Source organism: Abrus precatorius, unplaced genomic scaffold (assembly GCF_003935025.1).
Source record: "Abrus precatorius isolate BTA unplaced genomic scaffold, Abrus_2018 Scaffold8, whole genome shotgun sequence".
Lineage (NCBI taxonomy): Eukaryota > Viridiplantae > Streptophyta > Magnoliopsida > Fabales > Fabaceae > Abrus > Abrus precatorius.
The window spans coordinates 23,270,864-23,290,804 of NW_020874428.1; the positions used below are offsets into that span (position 1 = coordinate 23,270,864).

The window sequence follows — 19,941 nt, forward strand, 5'->3', positions numbered from 1 at the left end:
TCCCGGCACAACTTATTCGGCTGGCCCAATAACATTGGGCCGAAAGTCGCATTTGGGCCTTAGTAGGTTATGTTATATAAAGTTCAGTGTTAGAAAACTCCCAATCATCTTACATCGTAAAACCCTAGTAAAACCTTGTGAATTTGGAAATGGCGTTCAACTCAATTCTTCGCAAGTCGGGCTCTTTTGTGAGGGCTCTTCCTGTCGCGGGTCAATTGGTGAGAAAGAACCACCCCGGTCATCGTACCGCGCTGTTCAGCGCCATCAACCAGCACAAGGATTCGTTGGTTCCGAGGTTTCACTTTTCTTCTGTGGCTTATAAGAAGAAACCCACCTCCGATGAGAACCTCCTCCGAGTCATCGAATCCGAGATTGAATGCGCTCAGCAGACCGACGATCAAGACGCAGTAAGTTACTTCCTTTTCTCAATTCATATGATGATGATGACGGTTGTTTTGTGTTTATAATATAATTAATATTTATTTACTGTTACGACGTTGGTTTTTATTTATCTTGTGTAATGTCGAAGCTTGATTGTATGATAGGTTGAAGAGGTTCCGACTAATTTTCCATTCAAGATAATTGATAGTCCAGGGCAACAGACTATAGCACTTGAAAGAACGTACCAAGGTGAAGAAATTAAGGTAGAGGTTCACATGCCTGATTTGGTCACTGGGGAAGAGAATGATGAGGATAAAAACAGTGATGAGGGTGAGAGTGCATCTCAGTCAAGCATTCCACTTTCAGTGAGTGTTTCTAAGAAGGGTGGACCCTTTCTAGAGTTCAGTTGTGTGGCTTACCCTGATGAGATTGTTATTGACAGTTTGTCTGTTAAGAATCCTGAGCTTGCTGAGGATCAAATTGCATACGAGGGACCAGACTTCCAGTATGAACTTCTTTCTGTGTCTTTTTCTTATTTTATTTACATTTTAATTAGTTTTTAAGTTAGGTCTTGTTTGATTGAATTTCTTCCATTTTAATGTTTTTTTACAGGGATTTGGATGAGAACCTACAGAAGTCTTTCCACAGGTATTTAGAAATTAGAGGGATCAAACCCAGCACAACCAATTTCTTGCATGAGTACATGATCAACAAGGACAGCAGGGAGTACATCGTGTGGCTGAAAAAGCTCAAGAGCTTCATTCAAGCATGAGCTTTCGTGTCTATGTGCTTATAGCCGTCAATTGAAGAAAGAGTGGACGCGATACCGAGTTTTGGTCTGATCACTTGCGTACCCGTGCGAAGGGAAAGATAATAAGATATTTTATCATTGTGGTTTAGTAGTAGTTCCTATCGAAGGTAGATTATATATGAAAATGCTTGGTTAATTTATTTATCTATCCCCGGGGTTGTTTGATTGAAAAACTTTTCGATGGCTTACGTGCTTGACATTTGGCTAAGTGATGCCAAAATTCCTCGAATGCATTTTTATTTGATTCTTGTTGTGGGAGCAGTAAACTACCAAATTTACTATCTATTAACATACTTACATGTGTAAGAGAGATTATAAAAGGTATAATAAATTTTACCTTTTTATTTTCCTCTTCATTTGGAGTGAATTGTTTTTCGTCACTTAGAAACGTGACATGCTGGAATCGGTTAAGTAACTAATTGAGCCCCCCCTTTTTTTTTTTTGGCAATTATACATATTATTGAATTCCTTTGGATTTTCTTCACCTGTTAGCATTATGGATTTCATTTCTATATTAAAAAAATAAGGGTTTTCATACAGTTTAGAACATATGGTACAGACAATTAAACATCTCAATTATTGTTTATATAAAAAAAATCCATTCCATATTTTTTGGACTTAAAACGAATCTTAAATTTGCTTAGACAAGTTTTGTGTAATTACTGACTTTTATGTACCCAGGAAGGAAGGGAGTAAATGGAAGCTAGGGGCTGCGGGAGGGAAGGGGGCTGAACTGGAACAGCAAGGGGGTGGGGGAGTCATGGGAAGGGGGGTTGGATGACGTGGAGATGGGGGAAAGGGGGTTGGGGGCTGAGAGCGGGTGAGTATGGGGTAGAAGGGGATTAATGGGGAGGGGTTTGGGAAAGTTGAACATGAGGAACACGGGGGAGGGAGAGGGAGAGGGAGAGGGGGGAGGTTTGGAGAGTTGGTTGGATATGGGAGGAAGAGGGGAGTTGAAGTTGGGGAGGAGGTAGGGGTGAGGTAGTTGGGCATGGGCATTGGGGAAGTGGGGCTGGGATTGGAGAGATCTCTGGGGGTGTAGAGAACACCTTTATCACCATCTGCTACTTGTCCACTTCCTTTAAAAATCCTGCGAATGTAGAAGGCAAGACGATAAGAAGTAACACACATAGGTAATACCACATATAACTTACTGGATTTATCATAAAGTGACAGTACTACTACTATCATGTCATCTTGGTAAGAAGAAATTCAAGATATAAATCATACGTTCGAATTGCATTGGAGTTTATTTATATTTAAGATGTACAGTGCTGGGTTAATCACAAACGAAAAAAAAAATATGTGCAGTGTAGACCATCAGTGACACATGAAGGGACTTAATTGTTATCCTTTTTTAGGCCTATTTGAGAGGTTCCTATTCATAGATCAATTTTACATAAATCGGGCGGCCCTCGTGCAATAGTGTTTAGCGACATTCAATTCCATCATGTTACCTAAGAGACTGAATGGAATGGTCAGTTGTACAGAAAACTAAAAGATTTCTATTGTTTTTCAAGAATTAGAATGACCATCAGCTCATACCATCTTCTTGTTAACAATCCATCAACTCCTACTGGACCTCGAGCATGGATCCTGCTCGTACTTATTCCAACCTTTTCAACCACAATGGAATTACAAATCAACAACCTTAATGCAATAGAATGACTAGAAAATGGAACTGCAAAAAAAAAAAATTATACCTCTGCACCGAGTCCAAATCGAGCCCCATCACAGAATCTTGTGCTTGCATTGTGAAAAACGGCAGCACTGCCAATACAAGAGAAACAATATTTACATAAATTCCATTGCACTATTTGCTGAAATCTTAACAGTTCTATGTTTGTTTAGTGTTGTTTCCTAATAAGCAATTTGGTCAAAAGACTGCCAACTAAATTACCCACAATAATAAGACGTTGCATAATAGTGAATTGAGAAAAATATATTTTATTTTATTTCCCTGGATTTATATTTTATCATTAGGATAGTAATAAAAAGAAGCATGGCATTTCAAATATCACCTGTCTACTTGGCGTAGAAACACATCAGCTATGAAATTATCTTCTGCAATGATGGAATCAGTGTGTGGACTGCCGTAAGAGGGAAAAAAAAGATGTGACACTTTTCCATCTAGGCTCACTGCTCTCCTATAAAGAAGAAAACTGTGACATGCCTTCCATAAAGATTTATATGATCAATAGCTGAATTTACATCAACCACAACTTCAAAAGTGCAAGTCAGCGAAATGTACTCATATGAAAGGAACGTGCCTGTGGAATATTTAACACACAACTTGCCCTTGGTCCTCCATATAATGGAACACCTGCATAAGTTTTACATAAGTAAGCCATTCTAGAAACCTTACAAGATAACACCTTAACATTCAGTACAACGGTTCATTCAAATCCCAATTACATAACTTTTTCAGTCTTAAAAAAGATGTCAATTAGAAACCCACTAGTCTAGTATGGATGTAAACTAAGGTCAGCACAAGGACAGACTGAAATCTAAACAATGGATGTGCCTTTCTTTTCTAAAATTACCTAGAGAATTAATTTAAATTGCTCGGCTATATATGAATCAACAAAAATAAAAATAATGAACATTATTAAGATTTTAAGTCTCAATCAACATGTACAATTCAATATCACTAGGATCTTTTTGAAAAATGAAAGTCTCAGCTCAAACAGGAAATGCTCATTTTAGAAATATTCACAAGTAAACAAACTCCTAACCATTAAACTGTACACATTTAAGGCATATAACAGAACAGGATTTATTGATATTTGTCTTCTAAGCAGATTTAAATAAATAAATAAAAAATAAAGAACAAGTTGATTTGTTCATTTTACAAAAATCAGTTTTGTCATGTGTTATCCAGTCAATGTAGTTCAAAAACAGTCTACAACTGATTGCCAGAAGTCATGCCTTTGGTTTGTAGGTCAACAATAATATCATTGAGCCAACCTTTCTCTGCCAAGTCCTTGTGAACAGGAAGCGTTTCCTAAAAGTTGAAATTTGAAAACAGAAAAGAAGTTATGCACAGCAGTGATTAATAAGTAAAGAAAAATATCTGACATTACCAATCTTGCAGTCATTGAATACATTTAGTTTACCATGGCATTGCAGCCTGCTGAATAATCTATTTTTGCGTCCAGTAGAACGCACCTTGCCATGTCCAGTTTAGCAGACTAACCAAGAGAAAGTTGATGACTAAGGTTAAATTTTAATTTTTTAACTTTTAAAAATTAAATTCTAACAAAAAAAATTTAGAAAGACTTATTAAAAATGTCAAATATTTATAGGAATAAAAAATATAATTAAACTTTAATAATATAGTATTTTTCAGACTGATTAAATTCTAGTAGAATTTATTAAAATTTAGTCTCATTTTTCATTTAGAATAACTAACATAATTTTTAATTAATAATAAAAAAGCATTTGTTAAAATGAAGTTAGAGGTCAATTTCACAGTTTAAATGGTTGAAAATATGTTATTGGATTGATTGGGTTAATCAAAGATCAAAGTATTAAAGACTATAAATGACCACAAAGGACTTTGTGGAGAAACTCGTACCAAATGATAGGGAACGTGAGAAATCTACTTTAGGAAGGCTAGTTTCATACTTAGAATGGTCAAGGACTGACAGTCTATTTGGATGTCTAATTGGAAAGGTTGAAACAACTTCAGTTGGACGACTATAATAAAACTTCACTTCTGAGAAAAATCAAATTTGACTTTCGTCTAGAAAATCGTTAAGTTGGAGGGAAAAAAGAGAATTAGTTAACCAATTTTGAAAGTCTAAACACGTGATTACCATTAGGTGATTCGAAATATTTGCTCTTTTTATCCAAGAGAATATTTATGAAGTTGGTAAAACCTATCTTTAGTATGATATATTGAAATAATATAATAAAATTATATTATATTATAAACAATTTATAAGCTTAAAGTTATTGGCAACTAAAAGTGTGTAAGACATAATAATAGTTGCTAACTCATCTTGTCTCGCTACTAATTTTAATGGGTGGTTTGGATTTTTAAAATTGAACCTCGTGTATTTTAAAATCGGTTTTAGTTATCCTAGCTCAGCTCAATGTTGTTTTTATTTTAAAATTTATACTATTTAAAGTAATCATGTATTAAAAATGAACTTCAACACTAAAAAAATAATATTTTGTATATTATTATATTTATATTATTCGTTTTAAATTATTTACCATAAAATATACTTTAATTTTAATTATATATTTATTTAGTTCTACAATTTAGCTATATTTGTTTATAAATCGGATTGACCTGCTCTTATACTAATGTTATCAAGTTCTGCTTATGTTGGGTTCAAGTCTAAAAAAATAATCCTAAAAATTTTCAAGGGAAAAAATAAATCGGCCTCAACTTGTTTCATGTACATCCCTGCTAGCAGCTTAAAGTCTTTCTTAGACTTGAAAATTATAAAATTAGCTAAAAGGATTAAATTATCTCAACATAAATACAAGATTCAATTGTTAAATTAGCACTAGCCATGAATCTTAACATAAATGTGATTGAATCCTCGTGGTGAACCATTGGACGACATCTCTATGTATAGAAGATTGTTTGGGAGACTTACGTGTCTCGTTATTTTCAGGCAATTTATTAAATCTGTTATGAATCAAGTTATCCACATTCAAGTCCAATACTCTCCACCTCTGATATGAGCTATCCATCAAGTACTTCAACACTTGGAAAGTCTCGCCTAGTGAAGGATTTCTTTTCCTTAGGTGTCACCATGAATCATAATAACCTTTGTCGACGCTCATTAAAGTAGCTGTAGCGTGGAGTTCAAAGATTTTGTGTATTCCTTAGCAATTATTTGATGTCATGAAAATCTGGAAAGAAGAACAAAAACTGTATCTTGAAGCGGAATATTTTGCTTTGACCACATCGCTGGTGACGTCATTCATTTAACTAGGGATATTAAAAATGAATTTTTTATAAAGACAAAATTACAACTTTTAAAAAGCGAGAGAGCAAAAGGTAAAATTGTGATATTGTAAGACAAAAAAGAATAACAATTTACCCTATCACTCAACTGAAAATAACAACTTGCCATTAGCCAAAAAAAAAACAACAAAAACTTGCCAACGTGTTGTCAGGGAAGGGATATTAAAAAGTCACTTAGTGGTTGACAAAAAGGGGGGGGGGGGGGGGGAGAGGATGAAATGAGCAAGATTGATTTCACAAATACAGGAAAAACCCTTGGCTTCACGCAAAACATCTACCTTCTTTAAAAAAACCAAAAAAGATTTACTTGACTCAGTGTATTTACACAAATATATGCAGAAGCTCAAACATGCGCAAATACCACAATCAATGATTGTTCATCCCTTTCCCAAGACTCTAGGCCAAATTGATACGGACACTAAGACCGACCTGATACAGAAATTGCACAACTCTCTGCAATTCTTCTCCCTCCCATTCTAGTAAATCCAGAATAGACAAACCAATTCTGCTGCGGAACAACTCCACTCGCATTTTGAACGGTGTTAGCGATTGGAGTGAGCTAACAATGGTAGTGTTTGGGTCTTATTCTTCACTACTGCAACGCATTTTAGCTACGCAAAGAACCAAACCTTGATGAAGACAGCCAAACCTATTTGCAAGAAAAATGCCGCAAAAATTGCCAATGAAAGTTCATTGCCCTCTATGTAAGACCTCAGGTTTAAGGCAACAAAGCTTGCAGAGGCAACACCAGTAATGATTATTATAAACCACCGTAGAATCTCAACTGGAATTATCAACAGAAACTGAAAGAATCCCAAGAAATATGAATTAGATAGCAATGTGAAAGACTCCACAAAATTGAAGCATAATTAGCAAGCTGGTGATGTAAATCGTAATTTCCTATCATGACTGATAAAAAATCAGTTTGAACTTTGAACTTAGAAAATAAATCATATTTTATGACAACAATCATGTGAAAAGAAGTAAAGTTATCCAATCAGGATAAAGGATATGTTATTGTTATTCTGAACACAAAAGGAAAAAAATAAATCACCGGACCTCTAACAATTCGTTGCCATCTTATTACCACCCAAGCCTAAGTTTCTAAATGGTACTTGTGTGATCAGGGATGAGATTGAGCCCAAAGGTCCTTCGACCTGTCGAGGAGTGCCTCAATATGTTGAGGCAATGTCCGTGCCAATTTTCCCTTTCAGGCCCACATTCCCCACACTGAACATGTGTACTAGAACATAAAAAATAGATTTGTGCAATATTATTTGTAGGATAAATAATAGCTTGATCAGCCACATTGGAGAAAACAGAAACTTACAGAGGAGATGATGAAAATGGTGAGGGAATATCCCCACATGCACCAAAACCTTATAAGGCTAGCATTTGAACCCATATATTGAAGGAAGAAGTAGTATGCCAATGGGACCACTATCACATAGCCATAGATAGAGCAAGCAGCCATATTCACATAGCTGACATCAAAGCTCCAAGAGGTACTGTTATCTGCATGTTTTTGAATAAGGAATGTAGCCAAATTTCCAATTGAGGCAAGCACAAAAACCAATGTAGTTGAGATCCATATAAGCCCATATCTGGAACACAAAAAAGAATTGCACCATTAGTATTAGATACTCATTAATATGAACAATTTATGCTTTTGGGGGAAGGGCACTGAAAATCTAGTTACATTCAGCAAATGTCTCCTTCAGCACAAATATCTATGGAAAAGAAGAAACAGGATGTGAAGCAAAATGACAGGCATTTCCCCCAAAATGTCATGGTAAAATTCCCCAAGTACCATATTTTGATATATAATCCAAAGTTGTAACTCTGTTTTGATTAAGGCAAGTACAGAAGCACAAGGGTAAAAAAAAAACTACGCACAAATCAGGGTTAGCATCTATCTTGCTGAAAAAGTCTCCACCAACTGGATTCAAGGAACTTATCAATCTGGTTAGGACAACATCGGTATCTACATTGAAATACTGTGAGTAAGATGAAACACTAAAGACTCCCCTCCAGTTGCTTGCTGGCTGTTGTTCAAAAGCTTCTACATGGATGAACAAACCAGAGATTAATAAATGACAATATTATATCAGCAAGTGACGACGAAAATATAAACGGCAGCTGTTCACAAATCTCATTATAGAATCAATCACAGAAATAAATCTTCATCAAAGATGAAACTAAAATCAATAGACCATTCAAATTTCAGAAAAACAATTGGGTTAACTTTTGGAACCATAACACTTATGATATGCAATTATTAGTTGCATAAAGTCATAATTAGAAATACTTTTGATGTTTAGAGATGGGTTTCTTTTGATTTGTACAGATAATAGCAGTGTGTAAATGTAATTCATGAAGTATGGTCGATATGTGTGTGTGTTGGTTCAGAAGATATTATGCATGTGTGCTATATTGGTTTCAAGGATTGTTCTCACTAATGACTGTATGAAATACAAAAAAATTGTATCAAATAGCTAAAAACTTTGTAAATGTTAATTTGTGTTAACAAGAGGCAATTGTTGATTGAGATGTGATAAGAGAGCATTTGATTGAGATGTTAATTTGTGTTAACATATGAAAATATCAAATAAATAAAAACAAATTAATATATAGGTAAATTTTATGGTGTCTTGAAGATTAAGAGAGCATTTTATGCTGTTCATACATGAAATAATCATCGCCATTAATGATATATTAAATATGTATAATAGATAGTGGGAGTTAGTGGTCTATCTTACAAAGGCACAAATGTTCTTTAATTTTTAAGATATTAGAAACAATTATAACCGTCGATTTAAAAAAGGTATAAGATGTCCTTTCAAGTTTATGGACACGATAACAAGCATCTAAAATATATAATTTAATTAGACAGTAATAATTCCTTTTATCCAGAAGAGGCAACTACGATGCAAGTGTAAAGAGAAAATTAAATTGTATTTGGTTAAGAGACAGCATCAAAACTTTCTCATCAAGTCACATAAGGCAAAAGGGGTCACAATATAAATTAACTCAGTGGAATGTTAGGATGACAATGGTAATAAAATAACTACTAAGTTTGATTTCTTAGACAACCATGGTCAAGCAGTTCAAATTGGCTCCAAAGCCTAGAAAGAACAAAGGCAAAAAACAGAACAAACTTTCAGCAATCATGCTTGGGAGTATGAAAACAACTTTAAACACGTGTGATTACAACAGAAACATATTAAAGAAATTACAGAAAATGCTAACTCTTCACCCAAAGAAGAGCTGAGTAAAGGCCTCAGAAGTTGGGACTATACTCACTATAATTGTTTTTTAATTTTACAATTTCAAAATAATTAAGCACAAAATGACAGGAACTAATTTAGAAAATATTGCACATAAATTTGCAGACAATATCATGCGAAGATGAAGAAAAAACTGCTTCAAAGCTCTAATTAAATTAGTCAGTTCTAAGATAGCTAAAATTAAACAAGGTAAAAAAATCTTCTCCACACCAGTCATGAATTCATTACAAAGTATACACCGATTGGTGTTTACCATTCCATCAGGAAACAGCCATTGACTACAAACATATCATTAAATCATTTTATATACAGAGAGAGCGAGTGAACAAAGAAACAACAATCTCAAAATTCACTCACAAAAACTTCGACAGCATACCAGTAGGACTGCCAAGTGTTTGATATCCCCGTCCTCTGTCTCCACCATTGTTGGGAGGGAATATTTGCATACTCTCATCAGTGACTACATGTATCATGTACTCTCGTAAGTCGTATGCAATTTGCTTTAGTGGGAATGAAACTTTAAAAGTAGGTAAAAATAAACATCTCAAGATAAGAAACAAAAGTTCAATGCTATAACTCCATACCCACATGTTTCGTTGTATTATTATCTTCAGTTATCACAGCCTGAGCACCAACCAGGTAGAGTAGAGAACCAGAAATGCAGAGATAAATTAGAATATAACAAAAGAACTCTTTACTAACTAAAAGGAAACATTACAGTAATTCAGATCGGAAACGATCATCAACAAAATAACTTTTACTCTGCACTACAAAAATCATAAAATTCGAAATCAAAAGGATTTGAAAGACATTGAAATATAAAGCCACAAGTCAAATAGATCAAATTAATCTAAAACATATAAAATTACAAGCATAATTAACCGAAGTCTTATTTTAGAAATGAGTTTGCTGCTCTTGCTATTATAATCAATAATTTCACTTCACTTTTTCGCTTCCGTATAATTTTGACAACAATGAACTTAATTCCTAAAGAAAATTTAGGAGATCAACTAAATGAACACGATCAAACATGCAGTAAGTGAGTAGAAGGAATAATGGCATGTGAATGGAAGAAATGAAAGAGGAAAAAGGAACGATGCTGACAGGAACTGAACCGAGCAAGTGGCTAGTGGGAAGACCGGTGTAAGAAGACTCCTCCATGGAATTACAATACAATGCAGAGAAAACAAAGAACTCGAACAGAATCTGGTTAGTTCAACAAATCATTGGGGAGTTCAGAGTGGGAATGGAGCCCTAGATAGCTCAAGGAACCGTTTCTTTTCGTCGTTTGGAAGGAACGTGCGTGCAGACCACTGCAAACAAAATACCCTGCTCTCGCATTCACAGGATCCGACCCCACCTTCAATGTCTATCAACCGGGTCAGACACGTCCTCTAATCCTCTTTTTTAATTTAATAATTAATAATTATTATTTTCGAGTTTTCTTTTACACGGGCCTCTCTTTCCAACGAGGCTCAGGTGATTGGGCTATAAGAAGCGGCCAAGTCTATTGGCAATGGATCGCTTTTGCACATGTAGTTTCAGAGATTAAAAGTAATTGGGCTCAATCGGGAGCACTTCGTGAGCTCGTGTATTTAACAAAATTAAAATTAATGTCTGAGCCCGGGTTCGAACCGGGGACCTCTAGTGTGTGAGACTAGCGTGATAACCAACTACACCACCCAGACATGTTGACGCTAGGGGTTACTATTAAATCTTTATAAACGCTTTCATAAATTATTGCCAAAGTGTCACCGTCAACTCAACGAAGAATATGCATGGGAAGGTGACGTTTGACCTTCTTTCCTTGTAGATCGTCTTCAACCTCCCAAATTTCCAAAGCAACACAATTTGCCTTAAACTTCACGAAGTAAAGGTTCAGTTTGATAACACTGTACCATGTTCCCATTGAAGAGCAACGTTTACGTAGTTTTACTATTACTATTGTTACGCTCCTCCTCGGTTGTGGTATCACAAGCACAATACAATTCCTCACCCACCACAGTGGTCCTCAATTATCAGAAAATGGTTAAGAGTTTGAAAGTATTCATGTACAAACCAGAAGAGGCTGAATTCAAGTTGGCGACCAAGGTGGAGTCACTGTTCTATTCATTACTCCAGAACAGCACCTACATCACCCAGGATCCCGAGGAAGCACACCTTTTTTTCGTCCCTTTTTCCCCTAATATCTCCAGGCGCGCCCTCGCGCGTTTCATCGCACGCGTCCGCACCGAATTTCCCTACTGGAACCGCGCCCTCGGCTCCGACCACTTCTACCTCTCCTGCGCCGGAATCCCCCCTGAATCCGACAGAAACCTCGTCGAGCTGAAGAAAAACGCCATTCAAATCTCGTGTTTCCCCACGCGACACGACAAGTTCGTTCCACACAAGGACGTCACGCTACCCCCGCTCCCCGAACCCCACTCACGGATGAGGCGAGTACGTGCAACCACTTTGGTCAACGACACTGAAGCACATGCGGGGAGATTGGATGGGGGAGGCGAGTTTTGCGTGGGGGAATCCGGCAACGACGCGTCGTGGATAGGGGAAGCGTTGCGTTTAGGTTGCGTCCCTGTGGTGGTTACGGAGGGACCGGTCAACGACATGCCGTTTATGGATGTGCTGAGGTGGGGGGACATAGCAGTGTTTGTGAGAAGCGGGGAAGGAGTGACGCGTGTGTTGGGTGACACGTGGAGGGTACGTCACGAGCGTATAAAAGGATTGGGTGTGGTGGCGAGTAAGCACTTTCAGTGGAACCACCCTCCTTTGCCGTTCGATGCGTTTAACACTATCATGTATCAGTTGTGGCTCAGACGCCATACCGTCCGATACGCAACCATGCAATGAACTTGTCCATATACATTAATACATATTTGCTGTATAAGCAATTGAATAATGCTTTAATGGAATTGATTGTAATATTTTGTATCAATTTAGAATTAATTTTGTACTTCATCGTATATTGAGAGTGGAATTATGGACTACTGAATTTATTACTTTGAAAAGGGTGTGTTGGAATTAATCAATCGTACTTGCTATTCTTGAAATTCTGAATTAGTATAGGCTCCTGCTCAAATGAGGCAATTTACAAAGGATTTCACTGATTTTTCAAAGTTTGGAAATATTACAAAACCTTGAATATTGTGAAACTGTTCCTTAAGAAACAAAGATAATATTGTGAAAGGAATTTCGAATGTACATTTCTTTAGAAGAAAAGGTCTACCCTTAAGAATGAACCAATGGAATGGATGTATCAAAGGAATTTCCAAGGGTGTTGGGTTGATGAGATTCTGTTGAATTTTCAGAACAAAAGTATGGTACTAACTCTGCAATGAATTGTGTTAATGCTAGAGAAAACTCGCCAGGAATATCGTCATGAATACACTGGCACATCATGTGTTTCAAAATTGAAATGGAAGCCTATCTTGAATGAAAACTTCAAATTTGAACAATGAATCACTTCTTCACTAATTTCAAGACGTCACCAACAAGATGTAAAGAGCCAGTTACAAGGACCTGATGCATCAGCCACACAAATTCAGTCAGAAATCGATACTAAACATATATATATAATATAATTCACATAGACAAAGAGCAGTAATTTTTAACAAAGATGTATATAGTTCGAGAAATTTTAGATATCCACCCGTATTCTCTACTCTGAATCCACACAATACGTTGGGGCATAAAGAAGGGATAGTTCAAATCTTACAAGTAGAGTAGAAAATAGTGAATATGGTAAGCAAAATGTTCAGAATACACAACCTTGTATCATGTTTTTCAACTACAATAAAAATTTGTTAAGAGTAAAATACGAGAGCTATGTGAGCTATGAATTGAAGTGCACGATATATTAGATATTTGCAATTATCAAGTGTGATTGTGTTACCTGAAAGCGAACTGACTGATTTTGTTGCACTCTATCCCTGAGCCATTTGATTGCCATTGGCAATGAGGGAAACACTGCACTATGTTCACAATTACTGGCACTCATTTCCATATCTTTTTTTAGTTCTTCAGAAACAATGTCAATACTTTTCCCTGTTCCAAGTGTCCACGAACAAATTAAAGTCAGAAAATATTATAAAGCTCTAACTTGAGAGAAAAAAAAAGTAAAAATATCTGTAGAGAAGACATTGCTATTGTCTCATCATGCAGTAAAGCCTATTTAGGAGAAAGTTAGAGTAACAGCTATCAAGGAGTGAATATGATAGAAACTCTGCTGAAATGGTCTCATATGTGAGAGGAAGGCAAATCTTATTAAAAGGGGTAGAAAAATATCAAAGGAAAACTCAAGGAGAATCGTTAAATTCATCAAGATTTAAAAGGTCACCTGATGCAGTCATATTGCCACGACAACAATTTAAAGACGTGGAAATGACCAGACTCTAAATGGTTTCATTGAAATCTTGGTTTTCGATAAAACCCAGTGACATCAAATGATCATTTAGCCAACCTCATCTAGTCAAATTTTGCCGTTGTAGACTTAGCCATAGGGCATAGGCCACATAGCCAATAGAGATAGAGAAAGCCAAAATAAATTTACCCAACTTAGGCTACTAGTGTTACATGCCAAGTGAGACAAATTTAGGCATCAACTCAAGGCCAGAGCAGGGCCTAGTAATAGAAACTACCATGATGATGAATGTTACAAAAACTAATCCCACACAGCCAAAGGAGCTCTCCACACAAGAAAGTTTCCCTTGCTATTTTCTCAAGTCATTTGGCCCATTAGTTCAACCTACGTAGTTCAGATTTTAACAAAATAAACTAGGCAAGAAGCTAGAACATCCTAAATCTACAGTTCGACACAGACTAGTATCTGCACCTGCTAGCTGCCATCAACAGTTATGGTTCACTCTATTGCGTAACTTCAAACGATCTCAAATTATCAAATTCATCAGTCTGTATTTTAGACATATAACTATGTCATTAATCAATACCTTTGTTGCCTTGCATGAGATTTTCCCACACTCTTTGAAGAGTGAACTGCCATGACAGATCAACTTTAGACTCAGTCAGGGTTAAAGCTTGGGATCCCACTTTGTTATACACAGATAAACTTGGTACAAAGAGCGCCTTCTTGAAGTAGACACCTACAATTTCAATTTGATTGTTTCTTTATGTCATGGACGAAGAATGCTTTCTTCACGAAAAAAAGAAATTGCCACTGGAAAACATGTTTTGCATTACTTTTTCTCCTAATAAACACAATAAATCATGGATCCAATGGAGAAGAAAGCCACTTAACTTCCAAATATTATTAATTTTAAGAAGTTTTCTAATCATCTCCTTTCTAAACCATTATTTGGGTATATTGTATTTTAGCATAATCCAGAAACAACTGACCATGATCAGCACATGTTTTCATTAGGCAAGGAAGAAGCAACTGAGGATCTCGCACAGTTAAACAATTGAACAGCAATATCTGCAAATAATTCAACGACTTCAACTCAAATTCCATGAAAATGAAAAATCAGTTTTTTTTTAAATTAGTAGTAGCAATTCCACTCTTATCTCATGAGCTTTAATTTTAAGAGAAAAGACAGCCGATGGCTTATGATTATCCTGATATCTGATGAGCAAAGTCCAATTGAGATGTCAAGCAAAAACATAAAAACTGGCGGTTTCATATCAAAGATTGACACATTAATGGAGAATGCAACTTATTTTAATCATTAATGGGCTCCCACCTCCCAAATATGGAAGTCAAATATCAGTCAAGAACAGTGTACAAACTTCTTAAAATTCACAAAGAACATGGATGACAAAGGTACAACTATAACTCTTGTAAAAAGCCAAAGCGTTTGGATATATGACCTCCCATGGTTGAATTAGAATACAATGTTAGCTTTAAACTGATATTCAAAATAGAAGATTATGGTAACTTACCAAGAAGGTCATTAACGTATCTCAAGTTATATACTTCAAAAAGATGGTGTCTATGAAGCCTAAAGAAATCAATAATCTGTATTTTTATGGTTCCTATTAAGAGTAATATATCTGCCTTTAAGATAAGGTTAAACATGTCAGGCTCCATAAATGATGATTTTCTAACTAAGGGCATCAGATATTACTATACATAGGTAATTCTTGGATAAAACATCTGTGGTGCAACTCGCTCAACAGAACAGACGTGGCATACTTTTATTTTACAGAGACATAAACATCCAAGTTTGACTGCTAGTTTCTCAGCTTATATGTGCATATATCTCAATGAAGCTACTTAAAGTATGATTTTAAATCTATACTCTACCGGAGTGGATTTTCTTTGGGATCCCCTTTCCCCATGGTGCATCTTCACTACTTCATGTGGGAGTTTAGAATTATCAGGTTGCTGATGGAACAAGATTTGGTCCGGGTTGTATTCTTTAATGGCAAGAGAAAACCACCTTGCACACACTTCCATGCTTTCAGGGCTATGAGCCCCATCTAAAAAGAAAACAAGTTCATTTGATCTTTCATTCTCGATGTGTTGGTCAGGAACAATCTGAGCCCTTCCTTGCAAACTTGCACTTGTTAACCCTTTTATGAACTTCTCTGGCAAAGTGTCCTTTATGCAGGTAGATGAATCTCTTCAGCAACAAGGTGTCAGAAAAGAAGAAAAGGGTGTAAAAATAACTATTTTAAAACTTACGGTTTGTTCCAAATAAATATCTCCAAGATGCCCAGTCCTTTTCAGCCATGTCGAGCACAGTGCAATGGCAAGACCAGCATTAAAATATTGGTGCTCACCTTCAAGACCAAGTCTTAAACCATTTAGCAATTTGGCATCTAATGGGGTTACCACTTGAAGAGGTACCTGGAATTGGTGATTTGCTTAGCTGATCGAGGGCAGCTAGAAAAGTTATTTAGATTTAATATATGTGTTATATACCCTAGCTTTCAGATGATCATTAACAAATAGAAAAGTACAGTAAGTATGAAGGCACAAATAAATAAAATGCGATATGAATATGACATGTTAAATTACATTTACAGGCCAATATGTTACATTGCTATGGAACACATCATACAGTATAATGAATTTGCATTTTTAATCCTAAACACAGTGCCAACTTGCACCCTTTTACTTGGTATTAACATGCCAATAGTCTACAGTTGCGCCATGTGATAAGTCATTCAGATTTATTTCAGAAAAAAAAAACCTCATGAAAGAACTCACGTACATTTAATTGAGAAGCCTTCTCTTCAAGCACATGCATTGCTTCATCAGGTTGAGGCACTGTAAAAGCTGGAATCCGATTCTAGAAACACAAACAAACAAATAAATAAAAGGAATTTATTAGGAAGAAAGTGCACATTGTAGACAGAAATAAAAAACAATTTTCAAAACATACCTTGAAGATACCAGCCTTCTCACCAGCAATTTCTCGAAGAGTATTCCCTGTTAATAAAATCCAGAATAAGTAAAATAAAACCGCTGAACAAATTATTGGCAAAGCAACATTTTGTTCAACCATATCCGGAATCATCTTGTATATTATATAAATTTTAAAAACATAAAATTTCATAAACAATAGCCATGCATTAAGTGATTACCTAGAATTCAAAAATAGAAAACTAACCAAGAATCTCCATGTGGTCATACCCAAGGGAAGTTATTCCACACACAATTGGTGCCTGAACCTGAAATATCAATACAAGCACATGAGCTTGTTCCTAGATATTAACTTCATAGAAAATATAACAAATACAGGGATTCAATATTCATTAATCAGACACTTTTGTAATGTTAGATACCAACAGATTTCTGATGAAATAAAATTAAACATACCACATTTGTTGCATCATATTTGCCACCTAATCCAACCTCCATTATAGCAACATCTACCTACATAAAAAATTCAGAAAAAAAAAATCATTAATAACCACATATACAAAAAATATTTATATACACCAAATAGTTATTTGAAGAAATTTAAAGCACAGGGATCAAACCTGCTCTGCAGCAAATATCTTGAAGGCAAGTAAAGCAAGGAAACGAAAATAGGTAGGCATTGGAATATTGTCATCAGTTTTTCCCTTTGCATCACCAACATGAGAAATCAGTTGCATTAATGCTATGAGCAAACACATCAAGTTACGTTGTAAAAGAGAATGTAACATCACTTCTAAGTGATCAATTTGATGGTTAAGCAAGCAAAAAACTTAACAACATGATAGTAGTGTTAAACTAAACTAGAATTAATTGTGATTATTGCATAAAAATGTTAGTTTACAGAATAGAAGGTGATTCTTATAGATTCACCATTTTGTAAAATAAAACCAGTTTTTCTTCTCTTCTTTTCCATTTAATTTTGTTCCAAATGATATTCAGATTGATAGACCACCCTTATACCTACCAACCACCTCGACGTCAACACCCACAACCTTTTGTTCATTTCCTCAATTAAACAACACTTGAGAGTTAACTATTAAGACTCCTTTCTGCTGTATGCTTTACCAGCTCACTAAAGTTTTGTCTAGGGCACCAAACAGGACCAATTATTTGCTCTTTCATTTCTATTTTTCTTCTGAAATCAATGCAACAACTCAAAAGAGAGCAATGGAATAGCTTCAAAACTCCCAAAATAATTAGCAGAAAATATTCTTTTTGGCTATGGTTCAGAGTACAAATTGATAAAAGGATAACCTGGTTTTCCACACTATCAAAACTTGTGCCCAAACAAATTCAAATGAAATATTTATGCATCGAAAGCATACCTTTAGTCTATCATAACACCACCAGAAATATGCTAAAAATTTCTGTTCACAGATTTCCATACTGCATAATCAACAAGGTTAACACTAATGAATCAAAGAACTGTAATTATGTTGCAACTAAAGGCATAATATAATGTATTTTCCTTGGTCTGCAAAATTTAGTGAAATAACAAAAGTGCCAATACTAAAGAATAATTTTGTAATAAAACAAGTCTGGTATCAACAAAATAATAAGAATTCAGAGGCTTAATTAGTATGCAATGCAACCTTGATGAAGCACACAACAGACACTAAATGGAGATCAGATAATTCAAATTGCCCATTCAAAATAATGATGAATTCATAAGCCAAACTAGTATGCACCCTCCACCAAGCAGATGACAGACACATCGTGAAGATCAAAGAATTCAAATCCCCGTTAAAAATATCAAATTAACACAAAATGAGAAATGACACAAGTGGATGAACGCAAAAGTGAAGGCCAAAAAATTAACATGGTATGAATCACTCACCCATCTAAACGAAATCTTTCTCGGACATCAATGAGGTGAGGGGATGTAAAGAGTCCAGTGTGAAAACCACAGTTACGTAATATAGATTCTGAGAAGGTGCACGTAGATCCCTACAGAATCACAGTTCAAAAGAAAATTTTCCATCATTACAATAGGCAAAGAATCACTAATTGTGACTGACATGAGCATAGAATTAGAAATCCAAAGTCCGGCTTCTCTTTAACTATAAGAGGCCACAACAACAAACAACTACAACATATCAATCAATGCAAGATACAAATTGAACTTCTTATGATGCCTTCATTTGCAAGCAACAACCAAAATAAAGCGAAAGTACCTTCCCTTTAGTACCAGCCACATGGATAATCTTCATATTTGCTATCTGGTCCTCCAAATCTAGCATCTATGCAATTTCACATCATTGTTAACACCTCAACCTCATCAACAATCCCAACAAAGCGATCACACTCAGAAACTTTTTACCTTTAAGTACTCAAATAACAGGTCAAAGTGATTCCCCATATTGCTACCATCAGCACGAGTGCGTCTAGTGATCAAAGACGACAAGGCCTCCAATGCTTCTTCATAGGGACTCAAAGATGAGGATTTCTGTGACCCATTGCCACCTTCTGTAAAAGAAAAGACCCCACCACGAAAAAAGTGGGAAAAATAAATAATTAAAATAAAAATTTTAACTTTGAGTTGAAGCACTTCAGAAGGAAGGAGAATGAACATGAGATTGAAAGGAGTGAAATATGAAGTTTGATAGTGTAGATAGAGAGGGATAGGGAAAACCTTGTTCAGCCATGGCGAGTGAGGTTTGAATTCTGAATGAAACAGAAAGTGTGTGAAGGGTGGGGTTGAGATTGAAGCCTTGAAGGATTGAAAAGGGATAGAAACAATTGTCTTTTTGTGGTATGCGTTTTACTTTTATTGTATTTATTTGTTTGTTTTCTTTTGTTTTGGCCAATTGTGGTCGAACAATTGCAAGAGAAGGATCGCTTCAAGTATATATAGGGTCTCACTCCCTTCATGCATGGCATGGTGTAGTGTCACAGTTGCAGTTGCATGTCAAGGATTTGGATCCTCCTACTCACCCCTTTTTTCCTTTTTTCTGAACAGTCCTCGATTTACTCCTTCAAAATTGTAAAATGTCAATCATACCCTACGTGTTAAATATTAATATTTCGTGAATTTATTGAAAATATTAGAATAACAATGACATTTGGTTTTTCTAGAAAATGATCGTAGAAATTA

The 19,941-nt window shown here is 35.6% G+C and overlaps 4 protein-coding genes, 1 non-coding gene and 1 pseudogene across 11 annotated transcripts; 2 read left to right on the plus strand and 4 right to left on the minus strand.

The window, feature by feature from the left end:
* The first annotated feature begins 102 nt into the window (after positions 1-102).
* Positions 103-1,533, plus strand: LOC113847838 (uncharacterized protein At2g39795, mitochondrial-like). The gene is made up of 3 exons (XM_027477135.1): positions 103-407; positions 546-886; positions 994-1,533. The coding sequence occupies exons 1-3, from the start codon at positions 150-152 to the stop codon at positions 1,151-1,153; spliced, it is 759 nt and encodes a 252-aa protein (XP_027332936.1). The 5' UTR covers positions 103-149; the 3' UTR covers positions 1,154-1,533.
* Positions 1,534-1,861: 328 nt separating this feature from the next.
* On the minus strand, positions 1,862-6,710 carry LOC113874475 (annotated as a pseudogene).
* On the minus strand, positions 6,416-10,807 carry LOC113847493 (protein YIPF1 homolog). Of its 4 annotated transcripts, XM_027476643.1 has the most exons (7): positions 10,571-10,742; positions 10,051-10,090; positions 9,843-9,926; positions 8,076-8,241; positions 7,510-7,783; positions 7,239-7,409; positions 6,844-6,982 (listed from the first exon to the last, which is right to left on the minus strand). In XM_027476643.1, exons 1-6 carry the CDS (start codon positions 10,625-10,627, stop codon positions 7,284-7,286), a joined length of 747 nt encoding a protein of 248 aa, XP_027332444.1. In that variant the 5' UTR covers positions 10,628-10,742; the 3' UTR covers positions 6,844-6,982; positions 7,239-7,283. The 4 variants fall into 4 exon arrangements, with proteins under 4 accessions (XP_027332441.1, XP_027332442.1, XP_027332443.1 ...); XM_027476640.1 differs by lacking the exon at positions 7,239-7,409 and having other exon boundaries at positions 6,416-6,982; positions 10,571-10,807; XM_027476641.1 differs by lacking the exon at positions 7,239-7,409 and having other exon boundaries at positions 6,462-6,982; positions 9,843-9,944.
* A 273-nt stretch (positions 10,808-11,080) lies between these two features.
* Positions 11,081-11,154, minus strand: TRNAV-CAC. Its single transcript has one exon. It is a non-coding gene; the product is annotated as a tRNA-Val (tRNA).
* Positions 11,155-11,380: 226 nt separating this feature from the next.
* LOC113848535 (probable glycosyltransferase At5g03795) lies at positions 11,381-12,313 on the plus strand. The gene has a single exon (XM_027478112.1). The coding sequence runs from the start codon at positions 11,492-11,494 to the stop codon at positions 12,311-12,313; it is 822 nt and encodes a 273-aa protein (XP_027333913.1). The 5' UTR covers positions 11,381-11,491.
* A 193-nt stretch (positions 12,314-12,506) lies between these two features.
* LOC113845835 (folylpolyglutamate synthase-like) lies at positions 12,507-19,568 on the minus strand. 4 transcript variants are annotated; one of them, XM_027473470.1, is made up of 16 exons: positions 19,480-19,568; positions 19,168-19,313; positions 19,022-19,087; positions 18,685-18,794; positions 18,173-18,233; positions 17,408-17,491; positions 17,244-17,300; positions 17,035-17,095; positions 16,807-16,853; positions 16,636-16,713; positions 16,104-16,268; positions 15,723-16,019; positions 14,816-14,894; positions 14,410-14,562; positions 13,356-13,507; positions 12,507-12,982 (listed from the first exon to the last, which is right to left on the minus strand). In XM_027473470.1, the coding sequence occupies exons 1-16, from the start codon at positions 19,490-19,492 to the stop codon at positions 12,923-12,925; spliced, it is 1,629 nt and encodes a 542-aa protein (XP_027329271.1). In that variant the 5' UTR covers positions 19,493-19,568; the 3' UTR covers positions 12,507-12,922. The 4 variants fall into 4 exon arrangements, with proteins under 4 accessions (XP_027329271.1, XP_027329270.1, XP_027329269.1 ...); XM_027473469.1 differs by having other exon boundaries at positions 12,612-12,982; positions 15,723-16,001; positions 16,615-16,713; XM_027473468.1 differs by having other exon boundaries at positions 12,612-12,982; positions 16,615-16,713.
* Positions 19,569-19,941: the final 373 nt, after the last annotated feature.

Excerpts from the sequence above, each read along its gene's own strand:
- LOC113847838 (XM_027477135.1), top strand. The coding sequence starts at position 150 with ATGGCGTTCAACTCAATTCTTCGCAAGTCGGGCTCTTTTGTGAGGGCT. Across the intron at positions 408-545 it reads AGACCGACGATCAAGACGCA|GTTGAAGAGGTTCCGACTAA; the intron begins GTAAGTTACTTC and ends ATTGTATGATAG. Across the intron at positions 887-993 it reads TACGAGGGACCAGACTTCCA|GGATTTGGATGAGAACCTAC; the intron begins GTATGAACTTCT and ends GTTTTTTTACAG.
- LOC113847493 (XM_027476641.1), bottom strand. The coding sequence starts at position 10,627 with ATGGAGGAGTCTTCTTACACCGGTCTTCCCACTAGCCACTTGCTCGGT. Across the intron at positions 8,242-9,842 it reads AACACTTGGCAGTCCTACTG|AAGCTTTTGAACAACAGCCA; the intron begins GTATGCTGTCGA and ends TCATCCATGTAG. Across the intron at positions 7,784-8,075 it reads ATAGATGCTAACCCTGATTT|ATATGGGCTTATATGGATCT; the intron begins GTGCGTAGTTTT and ends TTTGTGTTCCAG.
- LOC113848535 (XM_027478112.1), top strand. The coding sequence starts at position 11,492 with ATGGTTAAGAGTTTGAAAGTATTCATGTACAAACCAGAAGAGGCTGAA.
- LOC113845835 (XM_027473468.1), bottom strand. Across the intron at positions 16,714-16,806 it reads AGAAGGCTGGTATCTTCAAG|AATCGGATTCCAGCTTTTAC; the intron begins GTATGTTTTGAA and ends TTGTGTTTCTAG. Across the intron at positions 12,983-13,355 it reads ATCAGTCAGTTCGCTTTCAG|GTCCTTGTAACTGGCTCTTT; the intron begins GTAACACAATCA and ends CTGATGCATCAG.